Source organism: Scyliorhinus canicula, chromosome 8 (assembly GCF_902713615.1).
Source record: "Scyliorhinus canicula chromosome 8, sScyCan1.1, whole genome shotgun sequence".
In the NCBI taxonomy this organism is placed as follows: domain Eukaryota; kingdom Metazoa; phylum Chordata; class Chondrichthyes; order Carcharhiniformes; family Scyliorhinidae; genus Scyliorhinus; species Scyliorhinus canicula.
The window spans coordinates 190049134-190070987 of NC_052153.1; the positions used below are offsets into that span (position 1 = coordinate 190049134).

General features: G+C 44.6%; 1 protein-coding gene across 5 annotated transcripts in view; it reads left to right on the plus strand.

Moving 5' to 3' along the window:
* zfyve28 (zinc finger, FYVE domain containing 28) overlaps positions 1-21854 on the plus strand; it is a 214885-nt gene that overhangs the window by 176909 nt on the left and 16122 nt on the right. For 3 of the 5 annotated variants that reach the window (XM_038805888.1, XM_038805890.1, XM_038805889.1), the window contains one exon: positions 8357-8520. The exons of the other annotated variants lie outside the window; for them this stretch is intronic. In XM_038805888.1, coding sequence (XP_038661816.1) covers positions 8357-8520 — 164 coding nt within the window. The remainder of the gene's footprint in view (positions 1-8356; positions 8521-21854) is intronic. 5 annotated transcript variants of the gene reach the window in all.

The following is a 21854-nucleotide window of genomic DNA, read 5'->3' on the forward strand; positions in this document are numbered from 1 at the left end:
CTGTTATTGTTCTTTGTTCATTAAACTCTTCAAATAAGCCCCGTTACGGTCGTTAATAAGTGTGTACTAGTTTGGAGAAGGTAATACAACAAGATTCAGAACTATTACTTTCTGGAGGCAAAACTAAATTAGGGATTTGAGACAGGTGCAAGAAATTCTAGTGTTGCATACAAATGCAAATTGTTTCAGCAGCTAACGCTCCAGGCAAGCAGCAATAACCCTTTTGTTCAGTTGTTAGCTTAATCTTTTCATGTTCAGAGTTGTATTGCCATAGTTTCAGAATATGCCACACAATTAGGAAGGGGCAAGAGGAAGCTGGTCCAAAATCCAGGTACGCATCAGAAAATCAAACTGAACTAATGCTAATAATCTTTATTGTCACAAGTAGGCTTACATTAACACTGCAATGAGATTACTGTGAAAAGCTCCTAGTCGCCACACTCCAGCGCCTGTTCGGGTATACAGAGGGAGAATTCAAAATGTCCAAATATCCTAACAGCACATCTTTCGGGACTTGTGCAAGGAAACCGGAGCACCCAGAGGAAACCCCCGCAGACACAGGGAGAACTTGCAGACTCTGCACAGACAATGACCCAAGCGGGAATCGAACCCGAGACGCTGGCGCTGTGAAGCAACAGCTAACCACTGTGCTGCCGTGCCGAGCAAAATAAATTGCAAGAGAGTTGTAAAACTTTGATTTTAAAATCATAAAAAGCCATCCAGAAATTCTGAAACCGCTGGTCAGTAGGTTTTTATTTTGCTCCTTTTTATTAAATCTCCTCCCTGAATGTCTTTGGTTTAATACGAAGTATAGTTCACAAATTTTGGCAATCATGCTGAATGTCATGCTTTGAACTTATTTCATGAGCGATGACAGGCCATTCAGCATGGTGGGAGGCCTAGATGATGATCATGCCTCCCAGTAGTCAGTTAGGAAAATCACTGGTAAACCTTAGACTAAACTATCTGCTTTGACAGTAACAGGGGCACAGTTACAGTCTGAAGAACTTGTGACCACCATCCGTAAATAATTCACCATTTCTTTAAAACGTTAGTCCTCTCCACTAAAGTCTCTTTCCCACCAAAGCTCATTCCTCTGAACAACTCAAGACCTAAATAAATGTTACATACTGATTTAATCTTTCTTGGTGGGCATTCCCAAAATGTAGGTGTAATAGTTTTAATATTTTATTTTACTTGAACTTTATTGTTGTTGCTCCCAAATTAGTTTTGTGCTGATCCAAGGTGAGGGATTTAGTTGCTGGTGATTGGTGACCTACCAAGGCATGGGAAGAGAAAGGAAAGATTTGTACTGCTTCATCAATCGTCCTTCTTAACAGTAGCATTTAAATATTATACTGATGGAACTCGGTGGCGCATGTTCCACATCAAGTCAGTGAAGTTTAAAAATGTGAGGTGTTGTTTCACGAAGGGGCGGCACAGTGGCGCAGTGGTTAGCACTGCCGTCTCACGATGCCGAGGTCCCGGGTTCGATCCCAGCCTTGGGTCACTGTCCGTGTGGAGTTAGCACATTCTCCCCATGTTTGCATGTGTCTCACCCCCACAACCTAAAGATGTGCAGGGTAGGTGGATTGACCATGCTAAATTGCCCCTTAATTGGAAAAAATTAATTGGGTACTCTAAATTTAAAAATATATATATTATACCGATTTGTTTTCAACTATTTGCTGAAAATTGATTGGTTCAGGCCACATTGCTTTGATCTCCAGGGGATCATAGCAGAAAAAGGAGGCAATTTAGCCCTTTGAGCCTGCTGCACTATTCAATACGACCATTGCTGATTTAATTGTCATCTCAGCTCCACAATCCTCTCTGCATCCCCCCCCCCCCCCCCCCCCCCCCCCAACATAACCCTTGATCCTTTTGCCTAACAATCTGTCCAACTTTACCTTGAATAAATTCACAGATCCAGCCTCATCTACTTTCTGAGGCGGAGAGTTCTGCGCATCAGCAACCCTCTGGGAGAAAAGGTTTCTCCTCATCTCTGACTTAAAAGAGAGACCTCTTATTTTTAAACCGCATGCTCTAGTTTTGGTCTTCCCCGCTAAAGGAAACATTCTCTAGGTGTCCACCTCAACAATTTCCCTCGGGACCGTGTATGCTTCAATAAGATTGCCTCTCATTCTTCTAAACTCCAACATGCATAGGCCTAACCTGTTCAACCTTTCTTCATAAGACAATTCCTTCATTTCAGGAATGAATTCAGTCAATCTTCTCTGAACTACTTCTAAAGCAATTAGATCTTTATTTTAAATGCGGGGACCAAAACTGCACATCGTACTCCAGATGTGGAATGACTAACGCCCTACTGAACAGTTGCAGTAAAACATCTCTAATTTTTTATTCCATTCCTCTTGTAATAAACTTCAGCATTCCATTTGCCTTCCTAATCACTTGCTGTCCCTACATAATGACTTTTGTGAATCATATACCAGGACACCCAGATCCCTCTGTAACACCAAGGTCTGCGACCTTTGTCCATGTAAATGGTTATGGCTTTCTATTCTTCCTACCAAAAGTGGACAAGTTCATATTTTCCCATCTGCCATACTCCATTTGTCAAATGTTTGCTCACTCAGCTAATTTGTCTATATTCCTTTGCAGACTCTGTAGCTCTTCTTGATAACTTACTTTCCTCCCTATCTTGGTGTCATTGACAAATTTAGCTACTCTATATTCGGTCTCTTCATCCAAGCCATTGATTCAGATTGTAAGTGTTTGAGGATCTATCAGTGATCCCTGTAGCACTCCAATAGTTAGAGCTTGCCAATCTGGAAAATACCCCTTTATTCATGCTCTTGTGTTCCCTGTTAGCTAGCCAACCCTTTATTCATGCTGATATGTTGCCCCCTACACCATGTGCTCTGTTATCTTCTGTAGTAACCTTTGATGTGCTACGTTGTCAAATGCATTTAGAAATCCAAGTACACCATATCTACTTTAAATGTTACTTTAGAAAGACTCCCAAAGGATTAGTTCAACACTATTTCTCTTCCATAAAGCCATGTTGACTCTGCCAAATCAAATGGTGATTATCTAAGTATCCTGCCATAACCTCGTCCTCAATAACGGACTAGAGCACCTTCCCTATGACAAGTTAAAATTAGGATCAGGTAAGCGCTTAGCAAACTTTGTGTTCATTGGGTGACACTGATACCCCGCTGTATTATTTAGAGGGAGCTGCACTATTCAAAACATTGTCCAACTGAGCCATCAAGAGCATTAGAAAAAGGTGCAGCATTAGGCTGATCTGCCATTCAATAAAATCATGACTGATTTTCTTGTGGCCTTAACCCCCAGAACCCTTCACTTCTTTGTAGATCAGAAACTGTAGAACAGTATTGCAATAAAAGCAAATTACTGCATATGCTGGAATCTGAAACCAAAAGAGAAAATACTGGAAAATCTCAGCAGGTCTTACAGCATTCAGGACCCTGACCTTCCCGTTGCTTGCCATTTTAACACAAGACCCTGTTCCCATGCCCACATGTCTGTTCTTGGCCTGCTACAATGTTCCAGTGAAGCTCGATGCAAACTGGAGGAACAGGATCTCATCTTCTGGTTAGGCACGCTACAGCCTTCCGGTTTCAACATCGAATTCAACAACTTCAGATGATTAGGTTTACCCTACCTCGATTTCACCCCCCCCCCCCCCCCACCCCCCTCCCCTTTCCTTACCTTTTCTCCCCTTTGCTTTCCCCTCCCCCCACATCTACATCTGTCACAGTTTACCCTCTGATTTTAGTTTTTCTGCTGTTTGGCCTTTCACCTCTTGTGTTTTCTCTTGGGCCTGCCATGAGCACTCTTTCCCCTCGGTTTCTGTGGCTATGAATTATCTTTCATTCCCCCACCCTACAGTATAAATAGCTCCCACTTTCTGTGTCTTTTAACTTTGGCAAAGGGTCATCTGGACTCTTTTCTCTCCCTACAGATGCTGCCAGACCAGCATTTTCTCATTTGGGAACAGTATTCCGACCCTAGAACAGACCCCAACTGTGGATAGGATTCTGGGCAGAAACCAAAATAATTTATTTCAATTTTGTAAACTGAGGAATATGTAGGTTAAGTGGGATTAAGGGGATAGGGCAGGGGCTAGACCTAGATAGGGTGCTCTTTCAGAGAGTTGATGCATACCCAATGGGCAAAATGGCCTCCTTCTGTATTGTAGGAATTCTGTGGTTCGATGAAAGGATACCTCACACTCCAGGAGTGATTTCACACAACATAGGGATATGGTATATTGAAACAAACTTTATTACTAACAGTGTTAAAATATCTTTAACCAGTGGAGGGACGAAAGGCCTCCGAGTGTTAACACCTGGTTAAACGACATGGCAAACTTCATCCAATTGGAAAGGATCAAATTCGCCCTGAGAGGGTCGGTGCAGGGGTTTTCCAGGCGATGGCAACCCTTCCTAGACCTCTTGGATCAGAGATAGAAACTGAGGCCATGACAGCAGCAACCCGGGAGGGGGGGAGGGGGGGGGGAGGGGGGACAACGACGAAGGAAGTACGGTAGCGGCGGTGGCACGGGCAAGGCCTGCCCGAGGACGCTGCTAGAAATGATAAGTTGGTCTGACTGTCGGTTCGCCGGCGGGGGGGGGGGGGGGGGGGGGGGGGGGGGGGGGGGGGGGGATTTTTTTTCTTTTTCTTGTTAAGTAGGGGGGTTTGACTTTGTTTTGTTATAATTTAAATGTAAATGTAGGGGGGGTTAAAATGTTTGTATTTTGAAAAATTCAATAAAAATTATTTAAAAAAAAAAAATATCTTTAACATCACACAATAAACAAATGAACAATGCTAATCAATACAGTGACACAACCCTTAACTGCTAACGTTATTCCCATTCAAACAGCAAAATCATATCCGCTCTCAATCCACTTTCATATACAGTTGGCACTCTCTACAAAGATGTCTGGATACTTTATTTTTAGAAAGAGATTTTGGACACTGCTTTAAAGAAAAAGACCTGGCCCTATCAGAATAATGTAGGGTCTATAGCTGAAGTCTTCAGAAACTCGGCTGTATTTCTTCAGAAGCTGCTTCTCCGCTTGTTTCCACTCTCCTTCCAGCCACACCATTCTGAACTAACGACTAAGCTGTCTACAGACATATCTTTAACTGAACTGAACTGTAGTGGGAGCAGATACTTGACTTCTGCTCGCATCCCAATCTAAAACTCATCTAAACTGCATTTCTGCAAAATGCCTGCTACCTTGGCTCCTCCCATTAATTGCCAAGCTGAACACAATGTATCTAATTAACTCCACAGGGAACCACCTTAATCCAAACACAACTCCATTAACCCAAGTTTTTATGGTGCCTTAATTGCACCTCTACTTCCCAAACCTTTCAAACCAGGATTCTTTAAAAGCACTACTGCAGCAGTTCTATACAAACTAACTCGGGCTTTAAATCCTTACTGCACCAAATGCATATGATACAATATATCTGTATTTCCTGCATTCATCTCAACAGCTGTGAATATGTTCAATCACCCACTCCACTGCTTTTTGGGGGAGAGAATTCCAAAAATGAACAACCCTCTGAGAGAATAAATTGTTCTTTATCACCTCCTTAAGTGGGAGACTCCTTATTTTTAAACCCTGTCCTCTAGTTCTGGATTCCGTAGGAAAGGAAGCATCCTCTCAGTACCTGTTTTGTCAGGTTCCTCAGAATCTTGTGTTTAAATAAGATCGCCTCTCATTCTTCTAAATTTAAATGTGTCAGCCCAACCCTGCTTAATCTTTCCTCATAAGACAGCCGATTCATCCCAGAGAACCTTCTCTGACTGTTTCTAATGCTCAAGAAAGAAGACCGAAAATGTGCACAGTACTCCGGGTGCAAACTCACCCATATCCTCTATAGTTGTGGCAAGAATTCTATACATTCATACAAAAGCCAACATTCCATTTGCCTTCCTAATTACCTGCTGTGCCTCCATGCTCACGTTTTGTGATTCATGTACAAGGATGCCCAAATCCCTCTATACTGCAGTATTCTGCAGTCTTTCCCCATTTAAATAAAATGCTGTTTTTCTATTCTTCCTGCCAGAATAGACAAACTCTCATTTTTCCTACATTATACTCCATCTGCCAACTGTTTTCCCACTCACTTAACCTATCTATCCTAAAGCAGAATCTTTGTATCCGCCTCACAACTTGCTTTCCTGCACGTCTGTGCATTGTCACAAATAAGGTACATCTCTTCATCCAGACCATTAACACGGATCATAAATAGTTGAGGCCTCAGCATTGACCTCTTGTGGTACTTAATTAATTACCAACGTGAAAACAACTCATTTATCCTGACTGTCTTTCCTGCAAGTTAGCTCATCCATAGGGGCTGGTTTAGCACTGTGGGCTAAACAGCTGGCTTGTCATGCAGAACAAGACCAGCAGCGCGGGTTCAATTCCCGTACCGGCCTCCCCGAACAGGCGCCGGAATGTGGCGACTAGGGTCTTTTCACAGTAACTTTATTGAAGCCTACTTGTGACCATTATTATTATTATCATCATTATTATTATCCTCTATCCAGGCCAGGCTAATATCTCCCCTCTAACACTAAGCTCTATCTTGTGTAATGTCCAGCTAACTTGCTCCCTCCCTCGTGCAACAGTGTCGAAGGTCAGACTGCAGCTCATTGACTCGGAGCCGAAGCTCCTCAAGCTGCTGCGCTTGCTGCAGGCATTGTTTGCTTCTCCTGGTGAATGATTACATTTTTTTTTAAATTTAGAGTATCCAATTATTTTTTTTTCCAATTAAGGGGCAATTTAGCATGGCCAATCCACCTAACCTGCACATCTTTGGGTTGTGGGGGTGAAACCCACTCAAACACGGGGAGAATGTGCAAACTCCACACGGACAGTGACCGGGGGCCGGGATTCGAACCTGGTCCTCAGTGCCGTAGGCAACAATGCTAACCACTGTGTCACCGTGCTGACTCCTGGTGAATGATAACTTTACCTACTGTTAGCTGTTAGTTTCTTTTTACATAACCCCCCGCCCACAGAGGGAGGGGAACAGCAACTTGCATCCAATTATGTAATAAAACATAAAACATCTCCAGGCATAAAAGTGTTAACAGATAAAATCTGACATCAAGCCACATAAGATAGTAAGACAGGTAATCAAAGGCTTGGTTAAAGAAACATTTTGAAGGTGTGTCGAAGGAGGAGACCTAACACTGCTACCTCACAGTGCCAGAGACCTGGGTTCAATTCTGACCTTGGGTACCTGTCTTTGTTCTCCCCGTGTCTGTGTGCGTTTCCTCCGGGGGCTCAGGTTTCCATCCACAGTCCAAAGATGTGCAGGTTAGGTGGGTTGACCATGCTAAATTTCCCCTCCGTGTCCAACGGTTAGGTGGTGTTACGGGGATAGATTGGAGGAATGGACCTGGGTAAGGTGCTCTTTCAGAGAGCTGGTACAGACTTGATGGGCCAAATGGCCTCCTTCTGTACTGTAGGGATTCTATAATTTTATGTAGTTTGGGGAGGTAAAAGGAAAAGGCCATATTGCAGTGCACTGATCTTGAAGGGTTGTCAAAGATCCCAGAGAAAGAGGGGAGTAACCAAAAAGATTTTGAAAAGCAGGTTGAGAATTTTTAAATGGTGATCTTGTGGGATTGGGAGTCAGTGTAGGTCAATGAGCAAAAGAGCAATGTGTGAATAGGACCTGATGAACGAAACCAGTTATTCCATTTGAATTTGGATATTTGTTTTAAATAAGTATGCCTTCTCTTAAACTTCATAATTAGGGTCCTATTGGGGTCCTTTTGGGTGTCACGGTAGCACAGTAGTTAGCAGGGTTGCCTCACAGCTCCAGGGTCCCGGGTTCAATTCCTGCTTGGGTCACTGTCTGTGCGGAGTCTGCACGTCCTCCCCCTGTCTGCGTGGGTTTCCTCCGGGTGCTCCGGTTCCTGCCACAATCTAAAGATGTGCGGGTTAGGTGGATTGACCATTCTTAATTGCCCTTAATGTCCAAAAATGTTGGGTTACTGGGCTACAGGGTTAGTGGAGGTGTGAGCCTAAGTATGGTGCACTTTCCGGAGGCCGGTGCAGACACGATGGACTGAATGGCCACCTCCTGCACTGTAGATTCTATGATTCTAAATTCTATGATTTTCTCCCAATTGATTCACTGTCCTGCCTTTTGGCCGAGGGTTTAATTTGATCACGCCACCTCTGGTGTTTGAAACACTTATGGAAATTGATATACTAGGTGGCGTATCCAGCATTTTGCTTTGTTGTAAACCCAAGCAGATAATTTTTCTTGTGGTTTTTAAAATCCGGTCTTCACAGCTCAGCCAGCGTTAACAAATGCTGTGTTTTTACAGCCCCGTTGGCAGTCTAACTACAAGTTCCTACACCTCTGAGGATGTGGATCAAGAGGAGATCCAACTCGCACTTTTGGCTGCCAAAGTTGCCACGAGAGAAAAGATTCGAGCCCGTTTCCATAGCAGCAATGATCTTATTCACAGACTTTTCGTGTGCATTGCAGGTATCTGCACTCTTTTATTTTAAACTAAGAGAATTGCCTGCTTTCCCTCCTTCTGTGTTGTAATCTCTTGTAGTTCTAATAGTGTTTGTTGTCAAATTTGTAATGTATTTTAACATGTGTGTAGACTGAGAAAAAAGTGGATTGTGAAATGTTCAGCAATTCCGTCAGCGGCTGTCCGTCCATTCAAGCTGCCATTAATTCAGGCTTGCGAGTTTCTGCCATGATCCTAATGTGACTGAACAGGCCGATTCTCAGCTCACCAATCTTTGGGCACATGGGAAAGGATGGCCTCTTGGATAATGGGATCCAAAGTGCAGGATTTGCTTCCTTTTCTTTCCTCTTTTGCCCGGCGTCTTGCCTTCTAAAGGCATTTGGACTCGAGGCATGATGCAGCTTGATGGACAATTTGTTGCCATTCCTGGGGTTATCTTATGAAGCCTGGAATGAAAGACATATTTGACGAAGAAAGGTTGGACAAGTTGAAGCTATATCAATTCAGTTTGTAAGAGTGAAGTGTGATCATATTGAAACCCAGGCCTTGGGTGACTATGTGCGGGCAGCACAGTGGTTAGCACAATTGTTTCACAGCTCCAGGGTCCCAGGTTTGATTCCCGGCTTGGGTCACTGTCTGTGCGGAGTCCGCACGTTCTACATGTATCTGTGTAGTTTCCTCCCACAGCCCAAAGACGTGCAAGTTAGGTGTTTTGGCCATGCTAAATTGCCCTTAGTGTCCAAAAAAGGTGGGGTTACTGGGCTACGGGGATATGGTGGAGGCATGGGCGTAAGTAGAGTGCTCTTTCTGAGAGCCGGTGCAGACTCCATGGGCCGAATGGCCTCCTTCTGCACTGGAAATTCTATGAAACATAGCATCCTGAGGGGACTTGTAAGGGTGGATATCAGGCGAATGTTTCCTCTTGTGGGGGAGACGGGAATTAGGGGACATAGTTTAACAATACGAGGTCTCCCGTTCAGTATGGAGATGAGGAAAAGTCTTTTTTTTCTCTGAGGGACGTTAGTCTAAGGGGCTGGTTTAGCAAAGGGCTAAATCGCTGACTTGGATAGCAGACCAAGGCAGGCCAGCAGCACGGTTTAATTCCCGTACCAGCCTCCCCGAACAGGTGCCGGAATGTGGCGACTAGGGGCTTTTCATAGTAACTTCATTTGAAGCCTATTTGTGACAATGTGATTTTCATTTCATTTCATTTGGAATTGTCTTCTCCAGAAAGCAGTGGAGACTGGGCCATTCAGTTTGTTCAAGGCTGAGTTAGATTGTTGATTGATAAGGATTATGGGGCATAGATGGAGACTACAACTAAACAAATCATGAATATATTGAACGGCAGAGCAGTTTCAAGGGGCTGAATGGCCTACTGCTCCTAAATCCTATTGCCTATGAATGATTGGTAGCAAGCTCCTCCCAGTCCCAACCCTTCCCTCTTTCACCCCGGTACACTGGCTATTTCAGAGTTTAGAAAACAGGACTGGCATGTTTTTTAAAAAATAATCTTTATTGTCACAAGTAGGCTTACGTTAACACTGCAATGAAGTTACTGTGAAAAGCCCCTAACGGCCACACTCCAGCGCCTGTTCGGGTACACAGAATTCAGAATGTCCAATTCACCTCGTAGCACGTCTTTCAGGACATGTGGGAGGAAACTGGAGCACCCGGAGGAAACCCACACAGACATGGGGAGACCGTGTAGACCCTGCACACAGTGAACCAAGCCGGAATTGAACCTGGGACCCTGGCACTGTGAAGCAATATTGCTAACCACTGTGCTACAGTGCAGCCATCCAGACAGTGCCTTGTCCATCACAATTGATTTTGCAGGAGTTTGTCTGAATACTTGTGGAGCTGGCTTCAAGAATGACACTCAGTCTTCCCATTGAATCCAGAGGATGCAGTGGATGCATTGCTTGTGGCATTTCTGTAGCGCTCTTGCGTGTTGCTGATAGAGTCCAGGTCTCACTGCAGCACTGGGGTGCTCTGTACACAACTTTTGTTGACTTAGATACATAGATACATAGAACAGTACAGCACAGAACAGGCCCTTCAGCCCTCGATGTTGTGCCGAGCAATGATCACCCTACTTAAACCCACGTAACCCGTATCCCAACAATCCCCCCCATTAACCTTACACTACGGGCAATTTAGCATGGCCAATCCACCTAACCTGCACATCTTTGGACTGTGGGAGGAAACCGGAGCACCCGGAGGAAACCCACGCACACACGGGGAGGACGTGCAGACTCCACACAGACAGTGACCCAGCCGGGAATCGAACCTGGGACCCTGGAGCTGTGAAGCATTGATGCTAACCACCATGCTACCGTGAGGCCCCTACTTATGGAATGCTTTGTTCTCAAACAGTCGTTGCCGTAGTTTGTCCGGGTTTGTAGCAACTCAGCAGTGTTCCATTACTAGGCTGAGAAACGATGAGCTCACACCATACAAGGTTAACCGTTGTCAAAAGTGCGGTGATCAGTGAAACCGTCACACTTGTGTAGAATCTGGTATCAAATAATGGAATGGTAGTTTATCAGGCAAACTCTCCGAATTCTTAATCAGGCCATAACTTGCTAACTATTTCATGGTGACAAACTACCTTTCCATTACATTTTTAAATTTTTCCTCTAAATTTATTTTGTGGGAATCTGTAGTCCCACTGTCCGCCTTTCCATACCAGTCAACTTGCTTTTCAAATTACTTTCACCCTAGCAGTTGGATCTAATAGGTTAACAGAAATACCCATCCAACGTGAAGCACTTATCAGGGTTTTTATGGTAACTTCACGAGGAATGTATTTTATTGGTCTTCCAATAAAAGCTTTCATAGAATTTACAGTGCAGAAGGAGGCCATTCGGCCCATCGAGTCTGCACCGGCTCTTGGAAAGAGCATCCTACCCAAGCCCACACCTCCACCTTATCCCCATTAGCCAGTAACCACACCCAACACTAAGGACAATTTAGTATGACCAATCCACCTAACCTGCACATCTTTGGACTGTGGGAGGAAACCGGAGCACCCGGAGGAAACCCACGCACACACGGGGAGGATGCAGACTCCGCACAGACAGTGACCCAAGCCAGGAATCGAACCTGGCACCCTGGAGCTGTGAAGCAATTGTGCTAACCACAATGCTACCGTGCTGCCCGCTTGCTGTCCTGCCATGCTTCAGAAGGGTGGCACAGTGGTTCACACGACTGCTGTCACAGCACCAGGAACCTGGGTTCGATTCTGGACTTGGGTGACTGTGTGGAGCTTACATGTTCTCACTGTGTCTGCATTGGTTTCTTCTGGGTGCTTCAATTTCCTCCCATAGTCCAAAGATGTGCAGTTTAGGTGGAATTGTGGGGGTGGGGGAGTGGGTCTAGGTAGGGTGCTCTTTCGGAAGGTCAGTGCAGCCGCGATGGACTGAATGGCCATCTCCTGCACTGTTGAGATATTATGCTGGTTAGAGCAGTAGTCTTTGAACAAGCGTGCAAATAATCCCTTGCAAATGGTGCATGTGTTTGTCAACCAAAACGTTATCATAAACTTAAATAAGAAACAGGAACTGAAGTAGACTATTCGGCCCTTCAGGCCTGTGCCACCATTAAACAGGATCATGGTTGATTTCCTACTTCAATACCACTTTCTTGCCCTGCGAGACTCCCGGAAGGTATGTTGCCTCCCGGGTGCCAGGGCCAGGGATGTCTCTGATCGTGTCTTCAGGATCCTGAAGTGGGAGGGTGAGCAGCCAGAAGTCGTGGTGCACATTGGTACCAACGACGTAGGTAGGAAAAGGGATGTGGAGGTAATAAACGAGTTTAGGGAGTTAGGCTGAAAGTTAAAAGCCAGGACAGACAGAGTTGTCATCTCTGGTTTGTTGCTGGTGCCACGTGATAGCGAGGCTAGGAATAGGGAGAGAGTGCAGTTGAACACGTGGCTGCAGGAATGGTGTAGGAGGGAGGGCTTCAGGTATTTGGATAATTGGAGCGCATTCTTGGAAAGGTGGGACCTGTACAAGCAGGACGGGTTGCATCTGAACCAGAGGGGCACCAATATCCTGGGAGGGAGGTTTTCTAGTACTCTTCGGGAGGGTTTAAACTAATTTGGCACGGGAATGGGAACCGGATCTGTAGTCCAGCAACTAAGGAAGCCGATATTCAGGACGCCAAAGCACATAGTGATGCAGTGGGGATGGTCACACTGACAAAGGAGAGTACTTGCAGGCAAGGAGATGGGTTGAAGTGTGTATATTTCAACGCAAGAAGCATCAGGAATAAGGTGGGTGAACTTCAGGCATGGATCGGCACTTGGGACTACGATGTGGTGGCCATCACGGAAACTTGGATAGAAGAGGGGTAGAAATGGTTGTTGGAGGTCCCTGGTTATAGATGTTTCAACAAGATTATGGAGGATGGTAAAAGACGTGGGGGGGGGGGGGGGGTGGCATTGTTAATTAGAGATAGTATAGCAGCTGCAGAAAGGCAGTTCGAGGAGGATCTGCCTACTGAGGTCGTGTGGGTTGAAGTCAGAAATAGGAAAGGAGCAGTCACCTTGTTGGGAGTTTTCTATAGGCCCCCCAATAGCAGCAGAGATGTGGAGGAACAGATTGGGAAACAGATTTTGGAAAGGTGCAGAAGTCACAGGGCAGTAGTCATGGGTGACTTCAACTTCCCAAACATTGAGTGGAAACTCTTTAGATCAAATAGTTTGGATGGGGTGGTGTTTGTGCAGTGTGTCCAGGAAGCTTTTCTAACACAGTATGTAGATTGTCCGACCAGAGGGGAGGCCATATTGGATTTGGTACTTGGTAATGAACCAGGGCAGGTGATAGATTTGTTAGTTGGGGAGCATTTTGGAGGTAGTGACCACAATTCTGTGACTTTCACTTTAGTAATGGAGAGGGATAGCTGCATGCAACAGGGCAAGGTTTACAATTGGGGGAAGGGTAAATACAATGCTGTCAGACAAGAATTGAAGTGCATAAGTTGGGAACACAGGCTGTCAGGGAAGGACACAAGTGAAATGTGGAACTTGTTCAAGGAACAGGTACTGTGTGTCTTTGATATGTATGTCCCTGTCAGGCAGGGAAGAGATGGTCGAGTGAGGGAATCATGGTTGACAAGGGAGGTTGAATGTCTTGTTGAGGAAGAAGGAGACTTATGTAAGGCTGAGGAAACAAGGTTCAGACAGGGCGCTGGAGGGATACAAGATAGCCAGGAACGAACTGAAGAAAGGGATTAGGAGAGCTAAGAGAGGACATGAAAAATCTTTGGCGGGTAGGATCAAGGAAAACCCCAAGGCCTTTTACACATATGTGAGAAATATGAGAATGACTAGAGCGAGGGTAGGTCCGATCAAGGACAGTAGCGGGAGATTGTGTATTGAGTCTGAAGAGATAGGAGAGGTCTTGAACAAGTATTTTTCTTCAGCATTTACAAACGAGAGGGGCCATATTGTTGGAGAGGACAGTGTGAAACAGACTGGTAAGCTCGAGGAGATACTTGTTAGGAAGGAAGATGTGTTGGGCGTTTCGAAAAACTTGAGGAAAGACAAGTCCCCCGGGCCTGACGAGATATATCCAAGGATTCTATGGGAAGCAAGAAATGAAATTGCAGAGCCGTTGGCAATGATCTTTTCGTCCTCGCTGTCAACAGGGGTGGTACCAGGGGATTGGAGAGGGGCGAATGTCGTACTCCTGTTCAAAAAAGGGAATAGGGATAACTCTGGGATTACAGGCCAGTTATTCTTACTTCGGTGGTAGGCAAAGTAATGGAAAGGGTACTGCGGGATAGGATTTCTGAGCATCTGGAAAGACTCTGCTTGATTAGGGATAGTCAGCATGGATTTGTGAGGGGTAGGTCTTGCCTTACAAGTCTTATTGACTTCTTTGAGGAGGTGACCAAGCATGTGGATGAAGGTAAAGCAGTGGATGTAGTGTACATGGATTTTAGTAAGGCATTTGATAAGGTTCCCCATGGTAGGCTTATGCAGAAAGTAAGGAGGCATGGGATAGTGGAAAATGTGGCCGGTTGGATAATGGACTGGCTAACCGATAGAAGTCAGAGAGTGGTGGTGGATGGCAAATATTCAGCCTGGAGCCCAGTTACCAGTGGCGTACCGCAGGGATCACTTCTGGGTCCTCTGCTGTTTGTGATTTTCATTAACGACTTGGATGAGGAGTTGAAGGGTGGGTCAGTAAATTTGCAGATGATATGAAGATTGATGGAGTTGTGGATAGTGAGGAGGGCTGCTGTCGGCTACAAAGAGACATAGATAGGATACAGAGCTAGGCTAAGAAGTGGCAGATGGAGTTTAACCCTGACAATTGTACGGTTGTCCACTTTGGAAGGACAAATATGAATGCGGAATACAGGGTTAACGGTAGGGTTCTTGGCAATGTAGAGGAGCAGAGAGATCTTGGGGTCTATGGTCATAGATCTTTGAAAGTTACCACTCGAGTGGATAGAGCTGTGAAGAAGGCCTATGGTGTGCTAGCGCTCATATTAGCAGAGGGATTGAATTTAAGAGCCGTGAGGTGATGATGCAGCTGTACAAAACCTTGGTCAGGCCACATTTGGAGTACTGTGTGCAGTTCTGGTCACCTCATTTTAGGAAGGATGTGGAAGCTTTGGAAAAGGTGCAAAGGAGATTTACCAGGATGTTGCCTGGAATGGAGAGTAGGTCTTACGAGGAAAGGTTGAGGGTGCTAGGCCTTTTCTCATTAGAACGGAGAAGGATGAGGGGCGACTTGATAGAGGTTTATAAGATGATCAGGAGAATAGATAGAGTAGACAGTCAGAGACTTTTTCCCCGGGTGGAACAAACCATTACAAGGGGACATAAATTTAAGGTAAATGGTGGAAGATATAGGGGGGATGTCAGAGGTAGGTTCTTTACCCAGAGAGTAGTGGAATGCACTGCCTGTGGAAGTAGTCGGAAACATTAGGGACCTTCAAGTGGCTATTGGATAGGTACATGGATTATGGTAGAATAATGGAGTGTAGATTAATTTGTTCTTAAGGGCAGCACGGTAGCATTGTGGATAGCACAATTGCTTCACAGCTCTAGGGCCCCAGGTTCGATTTCGGCTTGGGTCACTGTCTGTGTGGAGTCTGCACATCCTCCCCGTGTGTGCGTGGGTTTCCTCCGGGTACTCCGGTTTCCTCCCACAGTCCAAAGATGTGGAGGTTGGGTGGATTGGCCATGATAAATTGCCCTTGGGGTCCAAAATTCTATGATCTACGATTAACCAAGGACAAAAGTTCTGCACAACATCGTGGGCCGAAGGGCCTGCTCTGTGCTGTATTTCTCTATGTTCTATCTCCGGATCCCTTGATTCCCTTGGATTGACACTTTTTTGGATACTGTGTCTTGAATATACTCATTGAGCACCCACGCATTCTTGAGGTAGGGAATTCTAAAGATCCAGAATCTTTTTGAGCGAAGAGATGTCTTCTCGTCAGAGTCCTAAATGGCCGACTCCATATTCTGAAAAGGTGGCCCTAGGTCTACGCTCCCCACCATAGGAAAAGATATTCCCAGCACCTATCCTGAAAACATAGAAAATAGGAACAGAAGTAGATCATTTGGTCCTTCAAGCCTGCCCTGCCATTCATTATGATCATGGCTGATCATTCAACCTAATAGCCTATTCCCATCTCTCTCTCTCTCTCTCTCTCTCTCTCTCTCTCTCTCTCTCTCTCTCTCTCTCTCTCTCTCTCTCTCTCTCTCTCTCTCTCTCTCTCTCTCTCTCCTCCCGCCCACCTTGAACAATATTTTTACCTCGACTGCTTTCTGTGGTAGTGAATTTCACAGGCTCACCACACATTGGGTGAAGAGATTTCTCCTCATCTCTGTCCTAAATGGTTTACCCCATATCCTCCGACTGTAACCCCGGGTTCTGAACACCCGCCTAAGGAACATCCTACATTTACCCTGTCTAGTCCTGTTAGAATTTTGTAGGTTTCTATGAGATCCCCCCTCATTCATCTGAACTCAGTGAATACAATCCTAACCGATTCAATCTCTCATCAAACGTCAGTCCCACCATCTCCGGAATCAGTCTGGCAAATATTCCTGCACTTCTTCCTGTAGCAAGATCAGATTTCATCAGATAAAGAGACCCAAACTGCGCACACTATTCCAGGTGTGGTCTCAATGAGGCCCTATATAATCACAGCAATGCATCCCTGCTCTTCTACTCTAATCCGCTCACTATGAAGGCCAACATACTATTGCCGCCTTTACTGCCTGCTGCACCTTCGTGCTTACCTACAATGTGGCCGGTGTACGAGGAGACCCCCTCAATTTATAGCCCATCAGATAATCTGCCTTTCTATTTTTTCTACCATAGTGGATAACCTAGCATTTATCCACATTATAGTGTACCTGCCATGCATTAGCCAACTCGCTCAGCTTGTCCAAATCACACTGAAGCATCTCTGTATCCTCCTCACAGCTCGCCCTCCCTACCAGTTTTGTGGCATCTACAAATTTGGAGATATTGCATTTAGTTCCCTCATCTAAATCAGTAATGTATATTGTGAATAGCTGGGACCCCAGCGCCAGTCCCTGCAGTATCCCACTAGTCACTGCCTGCCATTTGGGAAAAGACCCATTTATTGCTACTCTGCGTTTCCTGTCTTGCCAACCAGTTTTCTATCCATCTCAATGCACTACTCCCAGTCCCATGTGCTTTAATTTTTACACATTAATCTCTCATGTGGGGCTTTGTCAACAGCCTTCTGAAAGTCCAAATAAGCTACATCCATTGGCGTCCCCTCCTCAACTCTACTAGTTACATCCTCGAAGAATTCCAAGTATGATTTGTCAAGTATGATTTCCCCCATCCATGCCTAGTCCAACTCTGTCCAATTCTGCGACTCTTTTCCAAGTGCTCTGCTATCAACTCTTTTATAATGGACTCTAGCATTTTCTCCACTACTGACGTCCGGCTGACTGGTCTATAATTACCTGTTTTCTCTCTACCTCCCTTTTTAAATAGTGGGGTTACATTAGCTACACGCCAATCTATAGGAATTGTTCCAGAGTCCATAGAATCTTGGAAAATGGCCACCAATGCATCCATTATTTCTCGGGGCATTTCCTTCAGTACTCTGGAAATTAGATTATCAGACCCTGCGGATTTATCGGCCGTCAATCAGTTTCCCCAACATCAATTTCCTACTACTTCTGATTTCTTTTAATTCCTCCCACTAACAACCCTGTGTCCCCCAACATTTCTGAAATGTTATTTATGTCCTCCTTTGTGAAGACCGAATCAAGGTATGTATTCAGTTGCTCAGCCATTTCTTTGTCCCCTATTATACATTCCCCTGTTTCTGACTCTTAAGGGACCTATATTTGTCTTCACCAGTATTTTTCTCTTCACTTACCTTTAGAAACTTTTACAGTCAGTTTTTATGTTCCCCGCAAGCTTACTCTCTGGTGCTCCATTTTTCCCCCTTCTTAGTCAATCCCTTGGTCCTCTTTGCTGAATTCTAAACTGCTTCCAATCCTGAGGTCTGTTGTTTTTTCTGGTCAATTTGTATACCTCTTCCTTGGATCTAATACTATCTCTAATTTCCTTTGTAAACCTTGTGTTGGCCACCTTGGGCATTTTACTTTTGTGCCGGGTAGGAGTATCAATTGTTGCAGTTCACCATGCGCTCTTTGAATGTTTGTTATTGTCTAACCATCGACATCCCTTAAAGTAAAGTTTCCCAATCCATCATAGCCAACTTGCACCTCATACCTTCGTAGTCTCATTTATTAAGATTCAGGACCATACTCTTGGAATCAACTGCATCACTCTCCTTTGGTTATGTTATAGAAGAATATATCATGGAATTTAACAGATTATACAGAAGATTGCAAAAATTCTACCTGCAGATCCCTAATTCAGTGCTTGTTTTCAAATTGTTGAATTGTGCTAAAGTATTGAACCTGCAGAGGCTCCCGGGGTTGGATTCTCAGAAGGAGATGCACTTTTGAAGCAGATGTCTGAAGATTTTAAAAGCATTTTTGGGAAAACATTAATTTCCAGCCACTTGGCACCGATGGAACATTCAGCAGTAACACAAAAGATGAAAGAGTCGATGCTGGCTGTTTTAGAGCTGGTTTAGGTGTTCGGCGCAAGCATCAATACAAAAGATAAACCACAAACAAAACAAATGAGGATGGAGGCCTTTTTTGTGAACTCATTCAAATGCACTGTTAGACAGTGGGTGTATGCCCACAGTTTGTGAAGTGAATCATAGAATTTACAGTGCAAGAGAAGGCCGTTCAGCCCATCAAGTCTGCACCGGCCCTGGGAAAGAGCACCCTACTGAAGTCCACACCTCCACACTACCCCAGTAACCCCAGCTAGCATTTTTGGACACCTCAGGGCAATTTATCACGGCCAATCCACCTAACCTGCACATCTTTGGACTGGGAGAGAAACCAGAGCACCCGGAGGAAACCCACGTCGACACGAGAATGTGCAGACTGCGCACAGACAGTGACCCAAGCCGGAATCAAACCTGGGACTTCAACAGAGGCCATAGCTTTAAATGTTGCCTGAACTGTCCCCATATCCTCCAGGTGGATACTGCCACCAGGCTCGTAAAATATCTTGTCGGCAAAAACTAAGCAGCCACCAGTGAACCCAACCCAGACCCCTACATGGCCTCGCCTCAGCCTGCACCCAAACGACCCCAACCCAGCATCTTTTTCACATTAGCTACCCAATAATAAAAAAGCAAATTGGGCAATGCCAGGCCCCCTGATTGTCTGTCTCTCTCTGTAAAACTATCCTATGAGTTCTTGGAATCTTACCCGCCCATGTAAAAGCTGCTGTCAACTTATTGGCCTTCCCCAAAAAGGGAGGAAAAAAACATTGAAGAAGAAACAAATGGACAGCATGTTGGCACAGTGGTTAGCACTGCTGCCTCATGGTGCCAGGGACCCGGGTTTGATTCCAGCCTTAGAGCTCCCAACCATTTGAAGTGATTTTGTCACATGAACTGCCCACGCCAAGGCAGATGTCAGTTTACAGCTCAGTTGGTCAGCTAAGCTTTCACCAATTACTGCGTGATTTCTTCCACAAACCCCATTACTAAAGGAACTTTCCGCAGCTGTGTTCATTACTACAATCTTCGCATTTTCACACATTCTTTTAAATTCATTGTTTACTAATTTCTCCCCAATTGTCAGTTAGGAATTTAGCCAGTACCAGCCTCCCCATACCAGCCTCCCCGGACAGGCGCCGGAATGTGGCGACTAGGGGCTTTTCACAGTAACTTCATTGAAGCCTACTCGTGACAATAAGCGATTTTCATTTCATTTTCATTTTCAGTGCTCCCAATCCAGGTTCCATTACCTTCTCCACAAATACCATTTTGTCTTTACTAAAAATGCTGTCGACAGACTGAATCCAGCTGTCATGCATATAACGTGTAAGAGGAAAGATTTTTGTCTTTAACCCATAACTTCAAGTCCATTGCAACAATTACATTAAAATCGCTTGCGACAGGGAGAATCACTGCAGGCTGTGATGGTGTTCTCCTATTTTCTTTTAAACATGCATCACACACCGATCATCTCTATTAATATATTCATCATCCATAGCTCCTGCATTCTTTTTATCTACGACAAGAAGGATGGGCCAACTGTCGCTGTAGTTTTAAAACAATTTGCCCTTTTCCCTTTAAACCGGGTTTCTTTAACATTGTCATTGCAAATGTCCCAGTTGTGTAAACTGTAAATTTACTGATTTTCCAAAACAGTGATTTAACCGGCGTGTTGCATATCTAATTTTATTTGAGCCTTTTACATAATCGGCTTACTCAACAGTAAGGGTATTTCACTGGATACTGCCTCGGGTGTTGATAAAATGGTTTATTCCGGCTATTTTACACTGAATCACCACTCGTTTTAGTGACTTTAACAAGTCATCACTCGTTTTAGTGACTTTAACAAGTCATCACTACCAAACCTGAAATAGGCAGAACGTTCATATTCTTACTTTGGTCTTTACTGTTGAGAGAATCCAGGTATCATTTTAACCAATCCACTCGGGTGGCACGGTAGCACAGTGGTTAGCACTGTTGCTTCACCGCTCCAGAGCCAGTTGCTAGGGGAAGTGAGGATTGGGAAGGGGTGGGCGGGTGTGGGTTTGTATTCTTTTTAGTATGTTTTCCTGAAAGAAGTTTTTGTGGATTTGTAAAACTTTTTATTTTGTAATTTTTAGTAAAATTGAAAAACATTTAATAAAAAAAAATGTTTTGGGTGGAATCCACTTTGAGACTTGAGGAACTCTTCAGCCACAGTGAGGAAGGTGATCAAGGAGATCTACATATAAATAGGGGACAGCTGCGACACTGAGGGAGAGGAGAGGGATGAGACTGAACAAAGTCAATAAACTCTGTTAGTAAAGGAAAGCTCTGCATCTTGGTTTTTAACTTCACCAACCGGCTTGGATTCTATTAACACAATGTCACGTTATCTGCTTTTATTAAACTGTTGAACACAATACCACTCAAATTAGCCCTCCCAATTTTCTTGTTCTGCGTTAAGTTACCCAAGCTTGATCCAAGTTGAATCTTGTTGCCTGGATTTGCTTTTTCGCTGCAGCTACTGCAGGGATAGCAATTGGCATTTTATATAGGCTGGCATGTGAATCAGCTATTTGCGTCCTCTCCAAGGTGTAATTTCAGATGTAGGTTTGAATAGACGTACAGAGTGGACAAATAGCGACAAAGCTACTTGCAATTCCAATATAAAGGACTGAGAACGACTAATGGTCGATGTGACAATAGGAGGACAACATCCTGAAAGCTTTCCGAAAGCCTCCGGAATCTTCTCAACTCCATAACCATTGCCAGAGCTGAAGTAGCAGAGATCTGTTCGGAATTGTGCAGAAATGCAAGGTAAAGAAGGGTCTGCAGCATGTGACAGTGCAACCTGGCACCCTGTCTAGTTGTTGGAAGTGGAGGAGGAGTTACGTGAAGTGCATCAGCCTTTATAGTTCCATTCCCGACGGAATTGCAGAGTGCTCAAAAAAATAGGGAGCTAAGCTTCAGCTGTGGCATAGATTTCTGATAGCTTTATCAGATATGTGTATGGTTGCAGCCTTCTTTAGGGCAAGGAGCAGAGATTGAAACTAATCCACTTCCAAAATGTATTTGCACCTGTGTCTGCAATTATGGTCACCCGGAGGCAAGGCACAAAGTGTCTATGGCGTTGCCTGATGTCTTATATTTTCCATAGCTTGTGTAATCTGTTTGGGAAACCTACACCTGTCTAATGTTCCCTCTTAATATTTTTGTTATTTGTGGCCTGTTCCTTTCAAAGCACAGT